The sequence below is a fragment of the Athene cunicularia genome, assembly GCF_003259725.1.
Source record: "Athene cunicularia isolate RWA chromosome 2 unlocalized genomic scaffold, athCun1 chr2_part1, whole genome shotgun sequence".
Taxonomy (NCBI): domain Eukaryota; kingdom Metazoa; phylum Chordata; class Aves; order Strigiformes; family Strigidae; genus Athene; species Athene cunicularia.
In genome coordinates, this window is record NW_020799095.1 from 31,674,178 (window position 1) to 31,695,010 (window position 20,833).

General features: G+C 38.5%; 1 protein-coding gene across 6 annotated transcripts in view; it reads left to right on the forward strand.

Annotated features, from left to right (window-relative positions):
- Positions 1-20,833, forward strand: part of CACNB2 (calcium voltage-gated channel auxiliary subunit beta 2) — a 168,471-nt gene that overhangs the window by 52,127 nt on the left and 95,511 nt on the right. The window contains exon 1 of one of the 6 annotated variants that reach the window (XM_026842330.1): positions 62-315. The exons of the other annotated variants lie outside the window; for them this stretch is intronic. Coding sequence (XP_026698131.1) covers positions 283-315 — 33 coding nt within the window. The 5' untranslated portion in view covers positions 62-282. Of the gene's footprint in view, positions 1-61; positions 316-20,833 lie in introns of those variants that run through there. 6 annotated transcript variants of the gene reach the window in all.

Consider the following 20,833-nt stretch of genomic DNA (forward strand, 5'->3'; position numbering starts at 1 on the left):
TAAGAGACAGCTTTATCGGCTGCCGCCGCCGCTTCTCTCCGCCCGGGGAGTTTCGTCTTGGGAGCCCTTTTTCAGAGCGTCGGTTCCTCGGCCGCTTGCAAGCAGGAGGTTTTGTTTCCGTGCCCAAGAGCGATCGTTACGGAGCGGCTGGAGCGTGGGAAGCGGGTCGCCGCGGTGGATCCTGCCTGGGTGAAGCACAGAAGTTGAGGATGCAGTTGAAGATCTTACTTTAGGCGTTTGGGGCGCACTGGTCGTCTAGTGTCAGGCTGTGGAGGTGTAGCTATGTACCTTTTTGGCAGTGAGGATTACGAAGTGGTAAGATTTAAACTAAGGATTTTTTTTTTTCCCCAATATTATTTACTTCTAATATCTCCCGTCTCTCAGAGTTTATTGGGCAGCTTTGAATTTCTGTCAGTGCTGTTCTTGCTGTAGTTGAGCGTTAGCACTCACCAACTTGATTGCTTTTGAAAAATTACGGGTTTTCTGCAAGTTCTTGAAGCAGTGAGATACTATTTGCTAGATAAAATTGGATTTACTTTCCTTGACATGTTTATCACATTGTGGTGATACTGAAAATACTCAAGTACTCAGTTCAGACTTTGGGTTAAGCAAAACCGTACTTACAAATAATTCAGAACTTGTCTCGTACTTTGTAATGTCGATAGAGTACAAGGAGATTACAGAACTGCCAAACCATTTCTTTTGTACAGTTCAAAATATGTCATTGTAGTGCAATGTAATGCCCATCCAAAGATCTATCTTAAAAAAAAAAAAAATCCCAAACACACCCATGTTAAGATCAGACACTTCGGTGTTTGTGTAAAACGACATTTGAAATAAGTTGATGATGTCAGAGAAGACAAGAAGAAAACCACTAATATCTCAACCCTGTTGAATGGCTTTGGGATCTGACATAAAAGTTTGCAGTTTTGCAGCCTGAGGCTCAAGTGCTACGTTGCAAGGAAAAGGGATGGTTTCTTCCACCCACACACCACTCGTGACCGAGTCAAGACCTGAGGAGCTTTGGGGAAATATAATAAGACCGAAAAATGTGTATGAACTTTACTATAGCACACCAAAATAAATTTCATATGTTAAAAAGTGACACATTCTTTGCATATAACTGGCAATAGCAAATGTTTTGTTTTGATTATTGAAGTTGGTCTTTGAAGTATGAAAGCGCCTTTTATGGCAGTCTGAGTTCTACAACATATTTCAAGGAATTAATTTAGTTATTTTGGATTTTTTCCTTTTTTTTTTTTTTTCTTTCTTTAAATCCAACCAGCTCTGTTTTTGAGATGCAGGATTCGTAGAAATTGTTGAGGAAAATAATTTAAACGCAGCTGCCTGCACATTGAACTCATTCGTGTTTGCAACTGGTGCAAACTTTCACAAACCAACCATGGCAACTGAAAAGAACTTATTTTCTCCAAAGCAGTAAACAACCTAGCATTGCAGTAATTATGCTATGGATTGATTGCTTGTAAAAATTGACAACCTAAAGAAAGCTTCCAACTTTAAAACTTTTAATGGACTGGTTGTTTTTTTAATCCATTACATCTTTGTAGATATTTGTAAAGGGCTGAAAATCTTTCTTAATAGATTTTTGCCCAGTCACTACATTCCATTGTACCCTGTCTAGTTACTTACTGCTTTATACAGAGAGTGAAGCTTTGGGTCTGAAATTTTAAAGTACCTTGAAAATAACCTGGATGACTGAAGAATGGTGTTAGGATTTTGGACTCCAGTGTATTTCTCAATCTCTTTTCCTGATGGTGTTTCAACTCTTAAAAAGTACTGAAGTATTCTTTGTCTTAGAATATAGTTTCATGCTTAATACACCTTTCCCAGGCAGGTAGGATGTCTCATTCCAGTCCCTTTTCTACTATATAGTTAAGCAAAGTGGAATAGCATCAAGAGAAAAAGTGAGAAGTCCATTATGAATTGTGTGGGTTTGGGTTTTTTCCTTTTCTTGATGTTGGTTGTTTTTTTTTTCCCCCCTCTGGTATCTCTAGAGGTCCCTGAAACTGAACTATAATAATATGTTCAAACAAAATGTTTTGTTAAGTCCAAACCAAAATATAATTTGGGGTTTTTCTTCTTAGTTTTTCTTTAAAGCAAGATAATTCAGGGGAAAATATAGATGTACTTTTTTGGTGTTATTTTGGCAGCCAGACTTACCAAGATGTTTGCTTTACTCACTGATAAGTAAAATAGAATAGATGGCCTACATAAAGCTTGAAGAACAGTTTTATTGTTCAGTAAAAGCTAAGAATCAATGTAAAACTTCTGTCTGTATAGATCTCTAGTCCATGAAGCCATATGCTTTGTGCTTTGGAAAAGGCATTTGTTTTATCTTCCCACACAAACAATTACTTGTGAGTCACTGAAGGACAAAGTGAGTGAAAAGAGTGACAGTGAAGAATCTCAGGGTTTAGTTTTAAGTTCACTATTAATTTCAAACGATACTAAATTAGTTTGAGGCATTCTAGCTATGCATATATATAATTTCGTATTTATACTAGAAAGGAGGTTACTGATAAAATGAAACATCTCTTGGAGTACTTCAATAAAACCCTCCTTAAAAACCCAACCCTTAAACAGTGTAATAGAGAAGTAGAACTTTCTGTGGTCATTGTGTTGCGTATTTCATACGCAGACCTTTATGTCCACACGAGCATGTACAGGCATTTGCAGAAATGTGAGTGTCTGAAGCAAAACTCTTAGCTCAGTTAAATTTCATAGCAAAGCTACACAGACTGGTACAACCAGCTTTTGCATGTGGTGTCTTCTTTTGCTTTCTTTTTGTTCCTGTGCATAAACAAGCTTGGGTTATCAGCTTACTCTGAGTGCATAGTAAGTCTAGATATCTGACAGCACTGATAATAAATTTGTATACCATCTCCTGCAAACCCTAGCTAAACAAAGATGATATTGCTTAAGGATCAGTTATCAATAGACAATGCTGGGCTTTATGACCACTTCATATTTAAAAAAAAAAAAAAAAAAAAAAAAAAAAAAAAAAAGAAAAAAGGTGTCAATTGCTACGGTTTTTAAATAATTTATAAAATCATGTAGCTGTGGTCCTTTTTGAACGATTTTTTGCTTAAATGTACTGACTTGGGATATTGAGTATCTTTAACATTGCATTTTAGCACTTGAGGCACATGCTTATTAACCTCTTAAGAACTGGTGGAATAAACATATAGTAGCTTTTGTGATCTTTTGAGGCATTTTTTTATACCATATACCTGGAAATGTAGAGGTGTTTGACTATAGTAAGCAATTTAGTTTCATAAATACAGGAAACTATAAAATACTACAGGCCAAGCAGTCTCATTTGTGGGTATAATTTGTTTGTATAGGGATTTTCCTGTTTGCTGCAAAATAAACCCCTGATAATAGAATTGGAATGGTTCAACAATAAAGCAGAAAGTGGGAGCTCATTTTCACAGCTATGTGCTAGTGTACTCTGCATTAATCTCCCAAAGCAAAAGCATGTAAAATTTACTCCCAACAATTTTTTGAGTTGCTGCATAAGGGGTGATGGGTATCTAGCATAGTGCTTGCAGGTTTGGGAGGCTTGGCTGTCTCTGCTGTGCCCCCAGGCTACTCTTACCCCAGCAGAGTTTCTCGTTTTCTCATAGCTGCAGAGCCTCTGCTCTTGCTCCCTCAGGTGGGCTTTGCCTGGGCTGTGGCCACTGGGCATATCCAGCCATGTCCCACCACAGAATTTCCAGGGTAACTCGGGTGTATGTATGTGGTCCAGGGCTGACAGCATCAACTTGTCTCTAATCGGGCATGGGACACATTGGTCTTTTATCTCTCCTCCCTCCCAGCAGTCTTTCCTGGTAGAAACTTTGGGCTCTTTAGTAGTAGATGATCAGACACTGTGATAGTAGTGTAGGATTAATTAGAATTTCTTCTGAGAACAACGTAATCAATGGAAAGCTATTTTATAGCAGAGTAATTCAGAGGCAGGGAGGAGCTTTGATGGTTGGTTATTTAAGGAAAATCATTGAATTTCATTCACTGTTGCATGCAACTTTCAAACTTTTGTGATCAAGTAGCTGATTTTAACTTTCTTAAGAAACTCAAAACTCAGCTCTTTTGCTCTTCAAGACTTGTCTCTTTGAAAATATCCTTACAAAGAATGGAAAACCTCTTTTATAAATCCACTGAATTGGTTGTGATGTCTATCCAGAGCAACTGTTTTGGTTGCCTTGGAAATCCAGCATTTGTCACTTGTGTTCTCCAGGCAAAAGTTTTTAAGTTGTCTATTTAAATTGAACCTTCACTTCCCTTGAGTTTGCCTGTGTCCTCTTGCAAGATGGAGTACTTCTTATGGAATATTAAGTATGATGTTGACAGATGCTAGTTATGGCTCCTGCAGGGTAACATTATCTTCTAAAAAGTATGAAAATCTGTCTGCTAAATTTCTAAAGGAGTGGAAGATCTTGAAGCAGTCAAATGACAATCAGGTTGTAGAAGAGTTACTTTTTAAGTGCTACCTGTGAATCTGACAAACCCTGATTCTGTGTGCAGCAGGCGTACTGCTGATAGGGCTAATTTTGCTGTGTGAAAGGAAAATCCCACCTATTTTAGAAATATGCTACTGTAAGTCCTAGAAATCAGCAGGGAGAACACTTTGATGTGTTTTCTGTGTTTACTCTGAGTCATTGCTACTTACCTTATTTCGGAAACTGAGTAATGGGAGAAAAGATAAGGGTAGTGTTTAGGATTGGAAAGAGTGAAGCAACAGTATTTTTTATCATACTCTGAATTAACATAGGAGCATGTCTAAAAATCATAACTCAGGGTTGCTTCTTTTGGAACCTCAAATTTGAATTGCAAGTTTCTTACTGCAAGCACATATCTGCAAATTACCTATGTCAGAACCGCTGTAAAAATTTAATCCTAAGATTTTGTAATGACTTTTCCATGCTCACCTCAGTTCAACATAAGACAACAATATGTAATGCTATTTTCAGATGAGCAAGATGTATGGCACATGGTGAGTGTTTAAAGTACAAACCTGAAAGGTAAGAAAACTAAATTGAGCCTCTGAGATTTACTTCAGAGCCAGGAGTTTATCTGTATTGGGCTTGCACGGCAAGATTTTGGTAGTGGGAGGGGCTACAGGGGTGGCTGCTGTGAGAAGCTGCTAGAAGCTTCCCCTGTGTCCAATGGAGCCAATGTCAGATGGTTCCAGGATGGACCCAGCGCTGGCCAAGGCTGAGCCCATCAGTGATGGTGATACTGCATCTGGGATAACATATTTATAAGGAAAGGGGAAAAAAAAAACAATGGGGGAGAGCAATCGCAGCCAGAGAGAGGAGTGAGAATATGTGAGAGAACCAACTCTGCAGACACCAAGAAGAAGAAGGAGGAGGAGGTGCTCCAGGTGCCAGAGGAGAGATTCCCCTGCAGCCCGTGGTGCAGCCCATGGTGAGGCAGGCTGGGCCCTGCAGCACGTGGGATGTCCACAGTGGAGCAGAGATCCACCTCCAGCCTGTGCAGGACCCTACGCTGGAGCAGGTGGATGTTCCTGAAGGAGACTGTGACCCTGTGGGAAGCTCAGGCTAGTGCAAACTCCTGGCAGAACCAGTGGACCCATAGAGTGACAGGAGCCCACACTGGAGCAGGTTTGCTGGCAGCACTTGTGACCCCGTGGGGGACCCACACTGGAGCAGTCTGTTCATGAAGGACTGTACCCATGAAAGGGACCCACGCTGGGGCAGTTCATGAAGGACTGCAGCCTGTGGGAAGGACTCGTGTTGGAGGAGTTTATAGAGGACTGTCTCCCATGGAGGGACCCCACACTGGAGTAGGGGAAGAGTGTGATAAATCCTCCCCTTGAGGAGGGATTAGCAACAGAAACAACCTGTGGTGAACTGACTACAACCCCCATTCCCTGTCCCTCTGTACCACTGAGGTGCAGGAGGTAGGGAAAATTGGGAATAAAGTTGAGCCCAGGAAGAAGGGTGGGGTGGGAAGAAGGTGTTTTTAAGATCTGATTTTAATTTTCATTACCCTACCCTGGTTTGATTTGTAATAAATCAGACTTATTTCCACAAGTCGATACTGTTTTGCCTGTGACAGTAATTGGTGAGTGATCTCCCTGTACTTATCTTAACTCACAAGCCTTTTGTTACGTTTTCTCTCCCCTGTCAAGCTAAAGAGGAGGGGAGTGTTAGGGTGGCTTTAGTGGGCACCTGGCATCAAGCCAGGGTCAACCCACCACACTGCCCTTGGACAGATCACTTCACATTCGATATTTGCATCTAAATTTTAGGTGATACTTGGTTTGTTTCTGGTAACAGTAGTTCTTTTACTTTCTAAAGCTCATAAGCTGCTTTAAAAATACCTGTTTTACATATTAAAAAATGCTAGTATTTGACTGATTTTCAACTGCAAATGTTGTATGTATGTGCTAGGACTGGAGTTATTCATGCCTTAAAACTGGGTGTTCAGCGAGAAAGTCTCTGTGTAAAAGACAAATGTGCTCCACATCCAGACCTGGATGTAGGTTTGTAACACAGTCACCCTTAGCAAGCCTGTGCCTGTGGATCCTCTGCAGCAGCCAAAGTGCAGAAGTAATACAGTTTTTTTTTCCTAAATTGGAAAAATGAGGGCCATTTTGTATGGCATCATTCCCCATGACTGCCTCTGAGACGTCTCAGCTGTGTTTTAAGCACTGCATATGAGTTTTGGGATTCCCCCAAGGGAAGCCTGGGAGAGTCGCTGGCTTCAATCGTGTAGCAGAATGGCTCCTGAAACAGTTTTCAGTTTACAATAGGGAAACACTAGAGAGGAAAACCTTCATACACCCATGCAGAGAGGGGGTACTGGTCATTCCGGCGATACTCCCAAGACACCCAGTGTGATTTCGTTAGTGATTTGTACAATTGTAGTGACCATATTTATTTCCTCAAAGAAAAAACATTGTTTAACCTCCTGTTGTGTATATGAAGTAGATTTTAAAAATAATTGTATTACTGTTTCACCTTTATATAGCTTTCTTTTCCTTGTCTCAGTTGTTTAATTTGATTTTCACTGACAAAGGATGGAGCCTTTTTGATTGTTGTCCGTAATATTGAAGGGATTAATACTGTGTCTGGCCTTCCCCCTACCTCTCTTCCCACGATCCAACACATAAACAGGCAAAAAAAAAAAGGTGGGGAGCTCTGTGGAGGCTATAGGTGGAGGCACTGATCTGTAAGTCCTGTTACATGCGTGAGTCTATGAACATTAGATCAGCTGTCCCTCATCACATAGAGCACAGCATAGTGTCCTGGGGTATGTGGTACTCTCGGAGAGTAAAGACAGGGTTCCCTGCTCAGGAGTTAACTTACAAAAATAGATATTTCTGACAGAAAATATGAGGCAAAGCAACAGCTGCAATTAACCTGGATCCTTTCCTACTGGTTTAGAGCCAAGTGGTGCCTGAAGGCAATGGAGGAAGGGAATGAGCATACTTCTTACTGTGGAAGAGGATCACTGTTAGCGCACCATGTCTGAGAAGCAGGTTTGTGCCTGAGGGCATGTATGGGAGGGAGCCCTGTGAAGTGAGCAAGGGTCAAACCGTTTCTGGCATTTAGAAACCAGCCATGCTGATCAGATCCAGGTGATGAAATAGCAAGGGGGAAGTTTACTTCTGTTTATGAACTAGCATGGAAGAGATGTGGAGTGTGGAAATTGGCCTGGGTTGGCAGGACCAGTGCAGTTCACCTCACAAATGTGAAGACAGTATAAGAAACCCAAAGTATTTACAAATGGCATGAACAGATGGCATGGGTGATCAGCCTTGTGAACACTTTTCACAGAATCACAGAATATTTGAGGTTGGAAGACATCTCTGGAGGTCATCTGGTCCAACCCTCCCACTGAGGCAGGGCCACCAAGAGCCAGTTACCCTGGACTGTAACTGACTATCTGCAAGGATAGAGACCCCACAGCTTTCATGAGCAACCTGTGCCGGTGCTCAGTCACCCTCACGATGAGAAAGTGTTTCCTGATGTACAGAGAGAACCTCCTGTATTTCAGTGCCCATTGCCTCTGGTCCTGTCACTGGGCAGCCCTGAGATGAGCCTGACTCCATCCTCTTTGTATGCTCCCTTCAGATATATACGTTAAAAGATTCCACCCTGAGCCTTTTCCAGTCTGAACAGCCCCAGCTCTCTCAGCCTTTCCTCAGTGAAATATGCTCCAGTCCTTTCATCATCCCTGTGGCCTTTCACTGAACTCTCTCCAGTATATCCATGTCTCTCTTCTGATAAGGAGCCTGGAACTGGACACAGCACTCCAGGTGTGGCCTCACCAATGCTGTTTTCTTTGTGAGTTTTTATTGTAGCTCTCTCCTTTGCTTCCTAACCTTCATCTTCCAGCTCGTAGTAAGTGCTGGTGGAAGAAAGCAAAGGGAGTGGAGGCTCCACATGCCCTCCACCAAACTGCTTGAGGTAGCTTTGTACCTCTTGGCTACTTTTCCATTTGTGAGACAGCAGTGGGAAGGAGGGAAGGAAATCTCACTCTGGTTCTGAGAATAGCTGTCTTGTAATTGTATCGACAGCACCAAGTCCTGTTGAAATTTTAAAATTGCTTGGTCTCGGTTTCAGCTTTTTTTTGTCTGAAGGAAATAAATATGATAATACTGCCTACTTCCTGGCAGATCACTGATCAACCTCTTGTGCTACACAGTTTGAAGTGAACCAGCATGAACTTTTAAAAAAATAATTTCATGATCAGGAATACTTGAGTTTTTCTTTTATATATTGCCATCCACTCTACAGGTCTTGATACAGAAAATATGGCTATTTTTCGGTGAGGAATTTGGATGGAGCCTAATGTAGCCATAACAAATTTTAACAGTAGGGGCAGTAATCTAGCTATGGCATCACAGAACTAACAAGCTAATTTAATGTGCTTCTCTGATTTATGTAGCTGCAACATACTTAATTATATTTGATCCCTTTGCACACATGTGTGGATGTGTGTGTTTGTCTCCAGGCTTTTGAGAATTATTTACAACATTCTCCCTGTTACACCACATATTTTAAGACTTCTTATTTGATTAGATGTCAGGAGACCGATGTAGCTAAAGAGGTCTTGTGGATAAAAGACACTAATGGCATGCCTGTTTGAAGTCATCAATTTAAAACTCTTGGGGTGGAGCCCTACACAGAATAGTTGTAGTTATTTAGAACAAGGTAGCTTGAATGTGTCTAGTTAAAGAAATGGGACTTGAATATGCTGTGCAAGAAAAAAGAAAATTCCAGATCTTGCAGGGGCCCCAATGTAGTGCCTCTAACAATAGAGTTATTTTAAAATCTGTTTTCCAGTTAAGTATTTGTGACATGCATTTTGATGTCTATGTTGTTTAGTCTGTGGATGGATGGATGTAAGTTAGCAGGAGGGGTACACATGTAAGATGTTTTATTGTGAAAAATTGAAATTGTGACTCTCCTGCAGCACATAGAAAGCTAGAGTCAAAAAGACATGCTCACACTGTCTGCCATACATGCCTGCCTGCCTGGTGCGGCAGGCTGCCTGTTTTAGATGCTTTATCCTGGGTAGTGCACCTACTTTTCTTCCATCAATGGTATATGGGATGGTAGCTGGCAGTCTAGATAGCTCACTGCTCTCTTGACCTTTCATCAGCACTACAGTAGTTATGACAACTCAATTAAGCACTCCTCGCAGGCAGGAGTTAATTATAGTCCAGTGATGTTTGGATAGAAACCCTCCACACAGGGAAACCAAGGGCTAAAAATCGTGTTTCATATTATCTGATCTGAAACTTTTTTGATAATCTCTTCCATGCACAATTTGATTTTTTTTTCTTCTCTTATTTTACAGTTGTGTGTTTATGTCTGTTTGGGAATACATTTTTGTTTTGCAGTTGGTTACAGTAAGTAGGTCTGAGGAACAAGTTCAGAAACAGCTGATCAGACTAAACCTATTATTTATTTTTATTCAATATTGGCTATCAGGAAGTTTATCACAGAAAAAAAAAAATCCATCTACCTTTTTACTGAAGTCTTCATGAAGACATGTCTCCTCTAAATTATAAACAAGCTCTGGGCAACTGGACTGACACAATGAAGTGGTGTTTGTTTACTTATACGACATGTTACTTTCCAGATAACAACTTTAGCTGATGAATAAGAATTACAAAATGCTGGGGATAATTAATTCATCTTCCACAGGAGTCATTAATTCTTTTTTCAGCAAATAATTTATTTACATAGAAACAGGTAATGATATCCATGACAGGCTTGTTTATTTTAACTGTCTCTGACCAGATTAATGTCTAAGATTTCTGCAGGGAGAAGATTTAGCAAAACTTGGGTGTTATGATTGCTGTAACCACAGGACTATAGGAACCGTCACTTTTAAAAGGTTTTCTCTGAGAAAAGAAATAATGAAACCTTTGAGAAATTCTCCTGTGCATGTTTCATTGTACGTTGTCATTTAACACAACGTGAATCTATATGTTTTCATTTAGCAGTGCATAGGACTTTTTGGGATTTAAAATGCTAGAATAACATACTATATTTTATGATGTACAATACAGTTTTAGGGTTCTATTAGATCTTACAAGCAAGTCAAATGGAGTTAATAAGTGTTGGTTTTAATACGTTTTTGCCTTTTTTTAAGGCAGTTTCTGTGTTCCAAATATCTTGACAAGTTTTCTTAATAAAAAGAAATTCTTTAAATCAAACTGTTTGTTTATTGGTACAGTCAAAGCAATGGTGCAGAAATCCGAACTGAGAGTGCACCCTACTCAGCTGAGGTCTTAAGTCTAAGGGCAGGTAAACCATTACAGAAATTTTAAGCAGAGGGAACAATAGCAGGCTGGTTTATAGGAGCAAGGCTGATACATGCATAACTATTATTAGAGTATTATAATATAAGAATATAATTGTATTGCAGAGCTATTCCTTTGAGGAACAACTAAATGTGATAGGAAAAAGGTCTCTGCATGTATTTTTATAAAGTGCATTTGCCTGAAAGCAAATGAGAAACTTAATTTTTTTCTTCACTGGAAGTAATTAAGGTTTTTTCATGTGCAGAAATGGGCTTTACTAAAATTGGCTTTGTGCTGAACTTGACACAGTTGTATTTGTAGAAGCTTGTAGAAGCAGCTCAGCAGGCTAATTTTTTGAGGCTAAATGTCATATAACTTCTTAGTTTATCTTAAGATGTTAGATTACTCTTTGATTTTCCTTTTTTTCTGGTGTAGGAGATTAACAAGTAAAATTTTATAAAGTTGCAAAATTTTCATCCATGGGGATTTTCAAAAGTAGACAAGGCTGTGAGCGAGCTAATCTGTTTTTGAATCTGGCACTGCATTGGGCAGGAGGTTGGGCTAGAAGTCCTGCCCTCCAGATATTCCCTCCCCAACCTATTTTTTTCTGTGGTTCTATCAGAGAATACAGACTATACAGAAATCTTACTGGCACCAAAGTAGAAGTTCCAGTGTTTTAAAAGTCAAAACAATTAGTCTTCATCTTGTGCAGCAGTTGCCCACGATTCAGTTCCCATTGCTGAAGAATGAATAATTCGGTTTGACTGTAGCTTGTAAGTACAAAATAATGTTCTGATCAGTTTGGATCCAAAGGTTTGGTGGAATTTGAGGGCAAGAGCAACAGCTGAAAAATGGTTTGGATGGGACTGTCCTCTGTCTGTTGGGGGAGAAAATACAATGCAACTGATACCATTTTCTCTCTGTTGCCTTGTTATCACAGGAATAAAATTTGAGATCTTTCTGTAATCAAATGCCTCCCAATGAAATGAATACATTTCAAAAAAACCCCAAACACCACAAGTTGTTCTGTTTTGCTTAGGGCTATTTTAAATAAACCTGGACATCTGTGTCTGTAAGTGTGGTGGGAGAGATTAGTCCTGCCAGTTACACAACATGTTTTGTGGATCAGCTTGCCTTGTGACAATTGACAGTGTTGTCTCTGTACTTCTCCGGTAGATTTTATGACGTGAATGAAATGCTATTCAATTTAAATAAGATCTATTTTAGCATAATCAAAGAGGAAACAAGAAGGAACTGCTATTGAAATCATAGGCTGTGATGATTTTGAAAATGAACAGGGCTTAAAAATACTGATGCCTTTTCAGATCATAAGATCCATGCCTGCACACAACTAACAAAACAAGGGTTTATAAAAGAACACATTTGTGTTACTGTGCCAATTTCAGCAACAAACAGTTCCTTTTCTTCTGCATGAAGAAAGAAACAATAAACCATCCTTTTAGGCTTACCCTTTGTAAACTCAAAAACTTTGAACATAAAAGGGAGACACTAAGTGTACAAATTCCTGCTGATTATAGATCGAATAATTATTGCAGAAGGAGTGATGGAAGGAGAACACTGCAAATCTAAAGCGAAGTTTTGGTTTCCTTAAATTAAAGTTTACAGTACTTTGTAATAAGTGTTTCAGCCTAATTGAAATTGGTTAAGGATAAATGTAAAATAACAAAAAGTAATAATTAAGATACTAAACTCCTTTCTTTCCCAAGTGGAGATGAACTAAGAATCTTTGAGAGGGTTTAAATACAAACGTATTTGAATTGTGGTATAGCAGCACATATGCAATCTACATGACTACTGAGTGGGCAATAGACGTGGACCTGGAAAAGATGATGCAGCTTGGGTTTCTCTGGCATTTTGTAATTCTTATCTGTCATTGAATACTTTGGGGACTGACTTCATTTAGAGGAAGGTGAACACAAAGAGACTGGTAAATAAGTGTAAGTAGAAAAGTAGTTGTAGAATTAGCTTTCTGCTCATATACTTTAGTTTGAAAGCCTAAAACCACTGGATATTTATTGGCTGTAATGGAAGACTGCATACAACACAGAGATGGAAGTGGTTAGATATTTTTGAAATGTATATTGTTTTTTAAATAAGGCAGATATTAGCTTAATAACTTTTCTTGTAGTGCCAGGCATATAAACACAAATAACATCAAGGTATATTTTTTTTGTTTGACAATATTTTTATATGACATTTTTAATCCTAGAAAAGATACCTTTCTGCCTTTGTAATGATTCACATTTTGTGATCTTTGCTGCTGGACTGGGGAATGGCAAGAACTAGTAAAATGCCTGTTGGCCTGACATCCATCTCTCATTTTCTTGAAATCTTTCTCATACATTTCTCCTCTTGAAGCCTTGTCCTTTGCTGCTTTGTCATAGGTGCTTTTCTTCTGTGGGGTATGAATGATGCCCATCAACCACCTACCTGCTTTCTGCTGGCTCCTTGTTCAGTCTTTTTAGGATTCTCATACAAACAATAATTGCATTACTAATTAGTATAGCAGAGCAGCAATCTCAGTGACATCTTTGTAATACTGCTGTCCCCTCAGCAGCAGTCCAGTGGTGATAGCAGAAATGGTACAGTTGATAAGTTTGGGTGATAGTTCGTTAAGCAGAAATTGATTGCCTTGTAAACTGGAGGAAATACAACTTTTAATTGAGCATAACTGCATGATTTTAAGGAGAGAATCAATTCCATTTCCAAACAATGGAGCAGAGAGGAAAAAGCAGGCTTTAGCCAGTGCAGTTCCTGAAGAAAATAAGTTGTCAGGGACGACATGGGTTTGTTTTTTGTTTGTTTTTCTTTCTTTGGTGAGAGTTAGCACAACATGTTTGAGACCTCAAGGCTTGCAGAACTGGAGTTTCCATTCTGGTGTCTTTCATCACTGCAGGTGCTGGAGGCTCTCTTGTGACCAGAAACTTGCTTGGGATATGTTGGAAGCAATCTCTTTATCTGAGGGATTTTACAAAGTTGATTCATCCCGGTAGCATATTAATAAATTTGCTTTCCTGCAGTGTGAGGCATTGCTTCTCTTAAAATTTTTGAATGAGTTGACTGTTTTATAGCACAATAAATACAGGTTTGCCCAAGGTGTATTTTAGCTCTTTTTAGACAAGAATTCTATTATATTTCCAAAGTTGCAGAATGTTTTGAAATTCTGAACTTCTGAGTCCTGCATGAACAGGAGCACAGGCACTATATCCAGGAAGGTGATTACCAATCTCTGCACAGCACTCGTTAGAACATAGCTGCTTTACTGTGACCAGTTTTGGTGTCCCAACAGAAGAAAGACATGGATAAATCAGAGATGGTTTAGTGAAAGGTCCCCAGGATGCTTGGGGCTGGATCACTTGGCCTGTGGGGACAGGCTGAGGGACTGGGTCTTGTTCAGCCTGGAGACGAAATGGCTTTGGGGGTGGGAACCAAAGCCTCCCAGAGGCTCTACAATAAGGTTATTGAAAGCATGGAGCCAGGGTCTTCAGAGGTGCATGGTGGAAGGGCAAGAGACAAACACATGAAACTGAAAGAAGAGAGGTTCAGACTGGATATACGAAAAAACACCTTCACTGTGAAGGTAGTCTGTCAATGGGATGGGTTTTCCTAGAGAGGTTGTGCAGTCTCTGTCCTTGCAGGTTTTCAAGGCCAAACTGGATGAAGTCCTGAACAAGCTGGTCTGGTCTCACAGTTTGAAAAGGATGTTGTCCTAGAGACCTCCTGACCCCCCTTTCTGCCTTATGGTCCTGAGAACAAGATGTAGTAAGTCGTCATAGGTGTGACGCAAGAGAGGCATTATTTTTTAAGATTTTGGATTTATCAGCAAATCAAACACGTAATTTGTGTTGATATTGAGTACTGCAGCAATAGATAAAAGAACAAGCAGTGGTCCAAAATTTGGTGCTTCCTCTAGAGGAGGAAACAGCTCAGAGAGTGGTATGTTGTAATGTGCTCTCCTGACCCAGACAAAGTCTATTCTGAATCAGAAAGAAGTCTGTTTCTGATGTTTCTTTTATATCTAGATTTTTCTATTTTCTAGATGGCAATAATTTTAAATATCTGAGTTCACTTACTATCTGGGAAGTGGCTTCCGTACTCTGCCAAGCTTTGAAAGTTCCAGAACACAAAAAATATTCCAACACTGAATAATGAAAAATCATAAGACCATGTGCTACTTTCAGGATTTCCTTTAATTTTTCTATTTCAATTACTTTATATTTTATTTTCCTTCAGGTTAGCATCTAATCATTGTCACTATCTTCAGTAGCAGGCACATTTCTGTTTCCAGATTGCTTAATACATATACTTCTCTCTTAACTTTCTCTTCTTTATTTAAGTGATCATATCTCAGTAGTGCTAATATAATTCCATAGTACAAGATCTGTTTTAGTGGTAAGAAAATGTACATAGTTTTATTAATTATTAGAGATTATATACTATCTATCAGATGATTTCCTACAGCCTTTTACTAATTAATTTTTTGTGAACAAATGTTATATACGCTCTTCACATTCTTGTATTCGCTTGCAGATGGTAAACAGAGGCAGCGACATAGGGACTTTAGTCTTGTTTCTTAGTAAAGAGGTGGGGATACCTTAGTAAAGAGGTGCTCTAAAAATGCAATAGGAAGGATTCCTATAGTCAGAATCACAAACGCCATTTGCTCTCCCTCTTTCAAAGGGCTGTTGGTGGAGCCATACTGGCAGTGCCAGCCACGCAGATTGGGATGGGAGAATCAGGCACGCAGGGCTTGCTTTAGCTTCTCGCCCTTGGATGAATATCACACACCGCAAACTTGATACCCTCACCTGCTCTGTGTGGATGTGCTAGGTTAGATTTCTTTTAGAGTCAAATCTAAAAGAGCCAATGGATGTGAACTGTTGATAGCATGCAATCTATACATTAACTGGTATATTTTCATTTCAGAACAGAAACTGTGAAAACATATGCTGGAGAGAGACAATTTTCTAAGATCATTGTTTTGATATGTGATAGACAAGAGGGGGGAAAAAAGGCCTTTCCAGAGACTTTTGCGTCAATGTGGAAGTATTACGGACTGTTGTATTGTTCAACTCAGATGAGAATAATTGTAATATCTCACTGATGTATGGAGCCTTATCTTCTTGGGAAAACTGCAAGGAGTTTGCTTTGGTTGATGCTAGACTGGAAGGGTAGGTAATGGGTATAAAGAAAGAGTTCTGATATTTTTAAAGCAGTGTACATGAGGATGAAGGCTGGAACAAAGGACTAACACCTGAAACCACAAGGACTCATGTGGCTTCTGACACCCTTGGAAACTGAGCTTACATTTAGCCCACTGATGAGGGTATGTGTATTTTATGTAGCGTTTTTATCCTGAAGTAAATGGTGGCATGCAGTGTGAAAGCTGCTCACAGTGTTTCTGGCCGTATCAGAGAGAGCAAGGCTGCAGATGCTTAAAGGATGATCACACCTGCCAGAGATACCTGGGCTGAGTCACAAACTGCTGTTTAACAAGTTTGAGTTTTCAGTGAGCTTGGGTTAGGAAATTCAATTAATTAATTCCTTAGTCTTCACTGTGTGTAATTTAACAAAGGTGTTGATAAGAAAACCTCCTAATATAAGCAGTGAGCAAATTGCAGTGTTTTATGTCATGACGGTAATTGATTGCTGTTAATAAAAGATCATGACTAGAAAATCAAGATTTCAATAGTAGATGATGGGCTGGAAAATAAACTTAGCAGAGGTTGAAAAATATTGTAGACGACTACTGTATGACAGCAGTTTCTTCAGAGTACATGCTTGCCAAGCTAACTCATGAATACATGGAAAAAGGTGATTATTTAAACAGATGAATACTATATTTACAGTATAGAAATGAAGGGTAGCAAGCAAAAATATGTATTAAAGCAGTTGTTACATTTGAAATATTAAAATAGGGAAGACTTCATTGTATATAATTAACTCCTCAGTATTTTTTAACAAGTTAAAAAGCAAGCAAACAAACCAACAACCCCCCAAACCTTACATTTGTTATCTGGAATAGATTAAAAATGTTACATTTGAAAACCAAGTAGGGATTGTACATGCAGAGATAATTTGAGAAAATGCAAAGATTTTTTTTTTTTTTTCCTTCAAAATTCTCCATTGCTAACAGAATTTCATGCTAAATTTTCAGGGAAGTTATTTTTAAGTATGCAGAAAATCTTAATGACTTGAACCAAAATTCCAGATAAAAATATACTGAAGATCTGGAACAGAGAATCTAAATTGGCACTTTTAACTGAGCTGAGACAAATTGAGATGATGGTTGCCATGCTTTCCTTCAAAATCTTTCCTTTTCTAGTTGTCTTTCTGTTTCCTTGTTATCATCCCAGATGTGTTTTCCATTTTTCCTCTTTTTAATTGAATGCTTGTAATTTTGTGGCTGACCCAGTCTTTGTCTTTCTCTCTGTGCTCTTGTATCGACACACAGCATTTTATATTAAAAGTCTTTTTCTCTGAGATGTCTTTCTGCAATTTAAAACCCTTCCATTGTGATATCAGCTGTTGATTCATACAGTCAAAAATCATGTTTTCATTTTTCCTGTAGGCCTTCCAGTTTTTACCCACTAATTTCTCAGTAAGCACCACCACAGTTCAGCTTATTGTTACTAATAATCTTGGTTTACCTTTGCCTAAGGGCTTAGACACATAATCAAGTTACCAGAGTTTTAAAAATTTACCATGAGTCAACCAAATTGTGTTAATACCCATGTGTGTGCCGACAGTCTGAGACAAAAGTGATTGATCCAGGTTCATGGAGCTTGCAATCATTTTTCTTTCTTTGACACACATCTCTGAGTTGTTCCACCGGCAACATCTTAGCTCTGTCATTTCTCTGATTCTTCTTTACAGCTCGAAGTCATCAATAATTTAATCCCATTCTCTAGATCCAATTAATTGCCTCGAAAAAAATTTTTTTCTTTAGTTTGGGGGATTTATTTTGTTTTTAAAGTTCTCAATTACATGATTATATTGTTGATAAAGTGTATTTTGATAAGCTTAGAGACCTCCTTCTATTCCTATCATTGCCCTCTTCCTCAAAAGCACTTTCTCTTGTTTCATAAGTGTGAGAATCTCTCTGTCAGAATATACAGAGCTACCAGATTATCCTCCTTCAGAGGCTTTCACAGAACTAATCTCTGCCATAATACATATAGAAAACTCACTTAAACAGCAACCCACCATGGTTATGCAAGGGCTGAGTCATAATGCTGGTATTGAATATTTAAAAATGCTTTATTTTCTATTGCATTGCTACCTTGATCCCTTTCTTATTCTTTTTTTTTTTTTTTTTTTTTTTTTTTTTTATACTACAAGATCTTTTAAGCAGTCTGTCATTCACTTTGTGACTGTACAGTGCCTAGTACAATAGGGTCTTGGATGTTTTTTGCGAAAAATGGTAAACCATTAACACACCAGAGCATCCCACAGATTTGGGGAAAGTTTAGCTCTGACTCTGAGGGGTCTGTCTGTGTGCTAACTAGGTTGAGCTCTGCAGCCGCCCTTTTGGAAACAGTTTGCATTTTGCCAAAGCTTTTCTGACGATTCACCATGAAGAGACTGCCATGTCTCTAAAAATACCTACTCATGCTACATTTTCTTAGCAAAACAACAGGAAAGGAAACATTTAGGCTAAAATAATGAAATGTGAGACCAAATGTGCAGGTTTTTTTTGTTATGGGGGGGTATTTTTGGTTTCATTTTTTTGGCTTTCCCTAATAAAGTACGTGGTACAACTGTTTACCAGGTTCATGAATGCCAGAATCAAGGCTTCTGTAAACGTAAGGATTATTTTAAAAAATTCTGCTTTCTCCAGCTGTTGATTGGCTTGGCATCTTGGAAACCTGTTAATCTTGAGCTGGGTGCTGTGATCAAGCTTGCCAAAGTCACGTTAAGGGGAAAGAGAAGATTGGTTTCCTGTATAATCTCCTATTTAATCACACTGTCATCCTAAAGCTCCCAGCTGATGTAAAATTTCACTTCTGTTATTTGAATGTCCCCCATGGCTGAAGATGACATAACAATGCCCAATTAGCTCTAAACAACAACAAAATTCTAATCAATATTGTTTTTGTTTTTTAAATGCAAACAGAGGATTTCAGCAGCTACTGCGGGAGCTGGTAGCCCTTCTTGTATAGTAATTGTGGGAGAGCACAGTTTTAGAGCATTTAGTGTAAATATGTACGTAGTAGGCAAAAGGCCAAGCTCTGCAGGGCCCATGCCAAGGACCAGAGAGGACATCAGGACTAGATTTGGCAGTTGCCAGGCTGTGAACTGTCCATGGCCCTTATACAAGGAGTCAACAATTCCTGCTTGATATCCCCTTAATGAATACATGTTCTGTTTCCTTTTTCCTTTGTTAAAATATATTTCCTCAGTTTTTCATACATGCCAAATATACATGCCAAACAATTAATTGGAATTCATTTGGTCTTTCCATAAAAATTCTACCTTCAAATAATTAACATCAACATAATATTGTGTAGCATTGTTGGAGCAGCATTTTGTGCTTTCTTCAACATCTTTCATGACATTGCTTAGACATCTGAAGAAAAGTTCAAAGATAAGAAATTTTCACATTTACCAGCTGTGGCCTCTCTGCTGAACTAAGGTCCCTGCTAATGGTGCATTTGTGGGAGTGCTGCTGATGTTCTAAACATGTGGCTCAGACATTTCAGGTTGGTCAGTTTAGGATGAAACAAGACAATCTGTACTCCCTGTTGACATATTAGAATTTGCCAATGTCAGTAGTTTCACTTCATGCTACACCAAAATATTTCACATTTTGCCTTTGTTCTGAATCAGTTTTAAAGATTAAGTGAAATAAAAAAGTTATGGAAATAACCTTTCATTTTTTTCCTTTACCTATTTCGTAACACTCAAGAAGTAGTAGCATGTCACAAGGACATAACGTACCATCTCAAATCATGTCCCAGCAGGACATGTGATGTCATTCTTACTATTTTGATAAGATTAGAAGATAAGCAATTAGCAATATTTCTGTATAAATTTTGCATATTGAAATTAATTGTTCCTCTTATTGGCACAGTGAGGCCTGAGCTTTCCATATTCAAAGTATAAATTGAATGAAGATGTAAAGATATTTCTCCTTTTGGATTTATAATTCTCTTGAGCATTAGATGAATTAACAGATGAAAAATATATCTAGGAGAAAAACCCAGTATTATAAATTAAGAGTTTATATATATAAACATGCATTTGTTTATTCTTTGTGTATGTTTGCTTACTGCTTCATGCTTCATTTAATAAATAATAATGTAAAAAGTCTCTACTTGAAGGAACTTGTTGATCTTTTGAAGAAGAGAATGATTTGAGAATTTGGAAAGATACCCGGTTCTTAAGTGGATTACTCCATTAAAGGGAATCTCATGGTACTCAGAGGAGCACTTTTTATTTTTTAAAAGGAAGACATAATATAAAGGCCATAAGTGAATTTGCAAGTGTAATGATAGCTATATTAACCCAGTGAAAATTTATTACAGTAACAGACCAAACACATCAGCAGCTTTTACACTATGAATGTAACACTGCAGTCAAAATCTGTAATTAAGCTCCAACTATACTGACCAAAGTTAAGCATGGGTACAGAAAACTAACAAGAAAAATGAGAGATCTAGAGGCACCACCTAATTTAACTAAGTAGTTTCTACCTGCAAGTAAAGGAAAATAATAAAAAATCCTCTTACTTGAAGGGCCCAGTCTATTGAAGATAATACACTTCTATGGTACTAAAGAAGATAAGGCACATATAGTCTTAAACAAAATGCTCAAATATGATCACATATGATAATTAGCAGTCTGAAAAGCATGGGTTCATATTATAAGAATACCTCATTGAAGCTACTCATTTTATATAATGTCATAGCTGGTAAATATTTGTGAAGCATCATCAAAACAGGAAATTATTTTTCAAACAAAATGGGTTTGTAAACCTGCCAAATAAGGAGGAAAAGGGGGGGG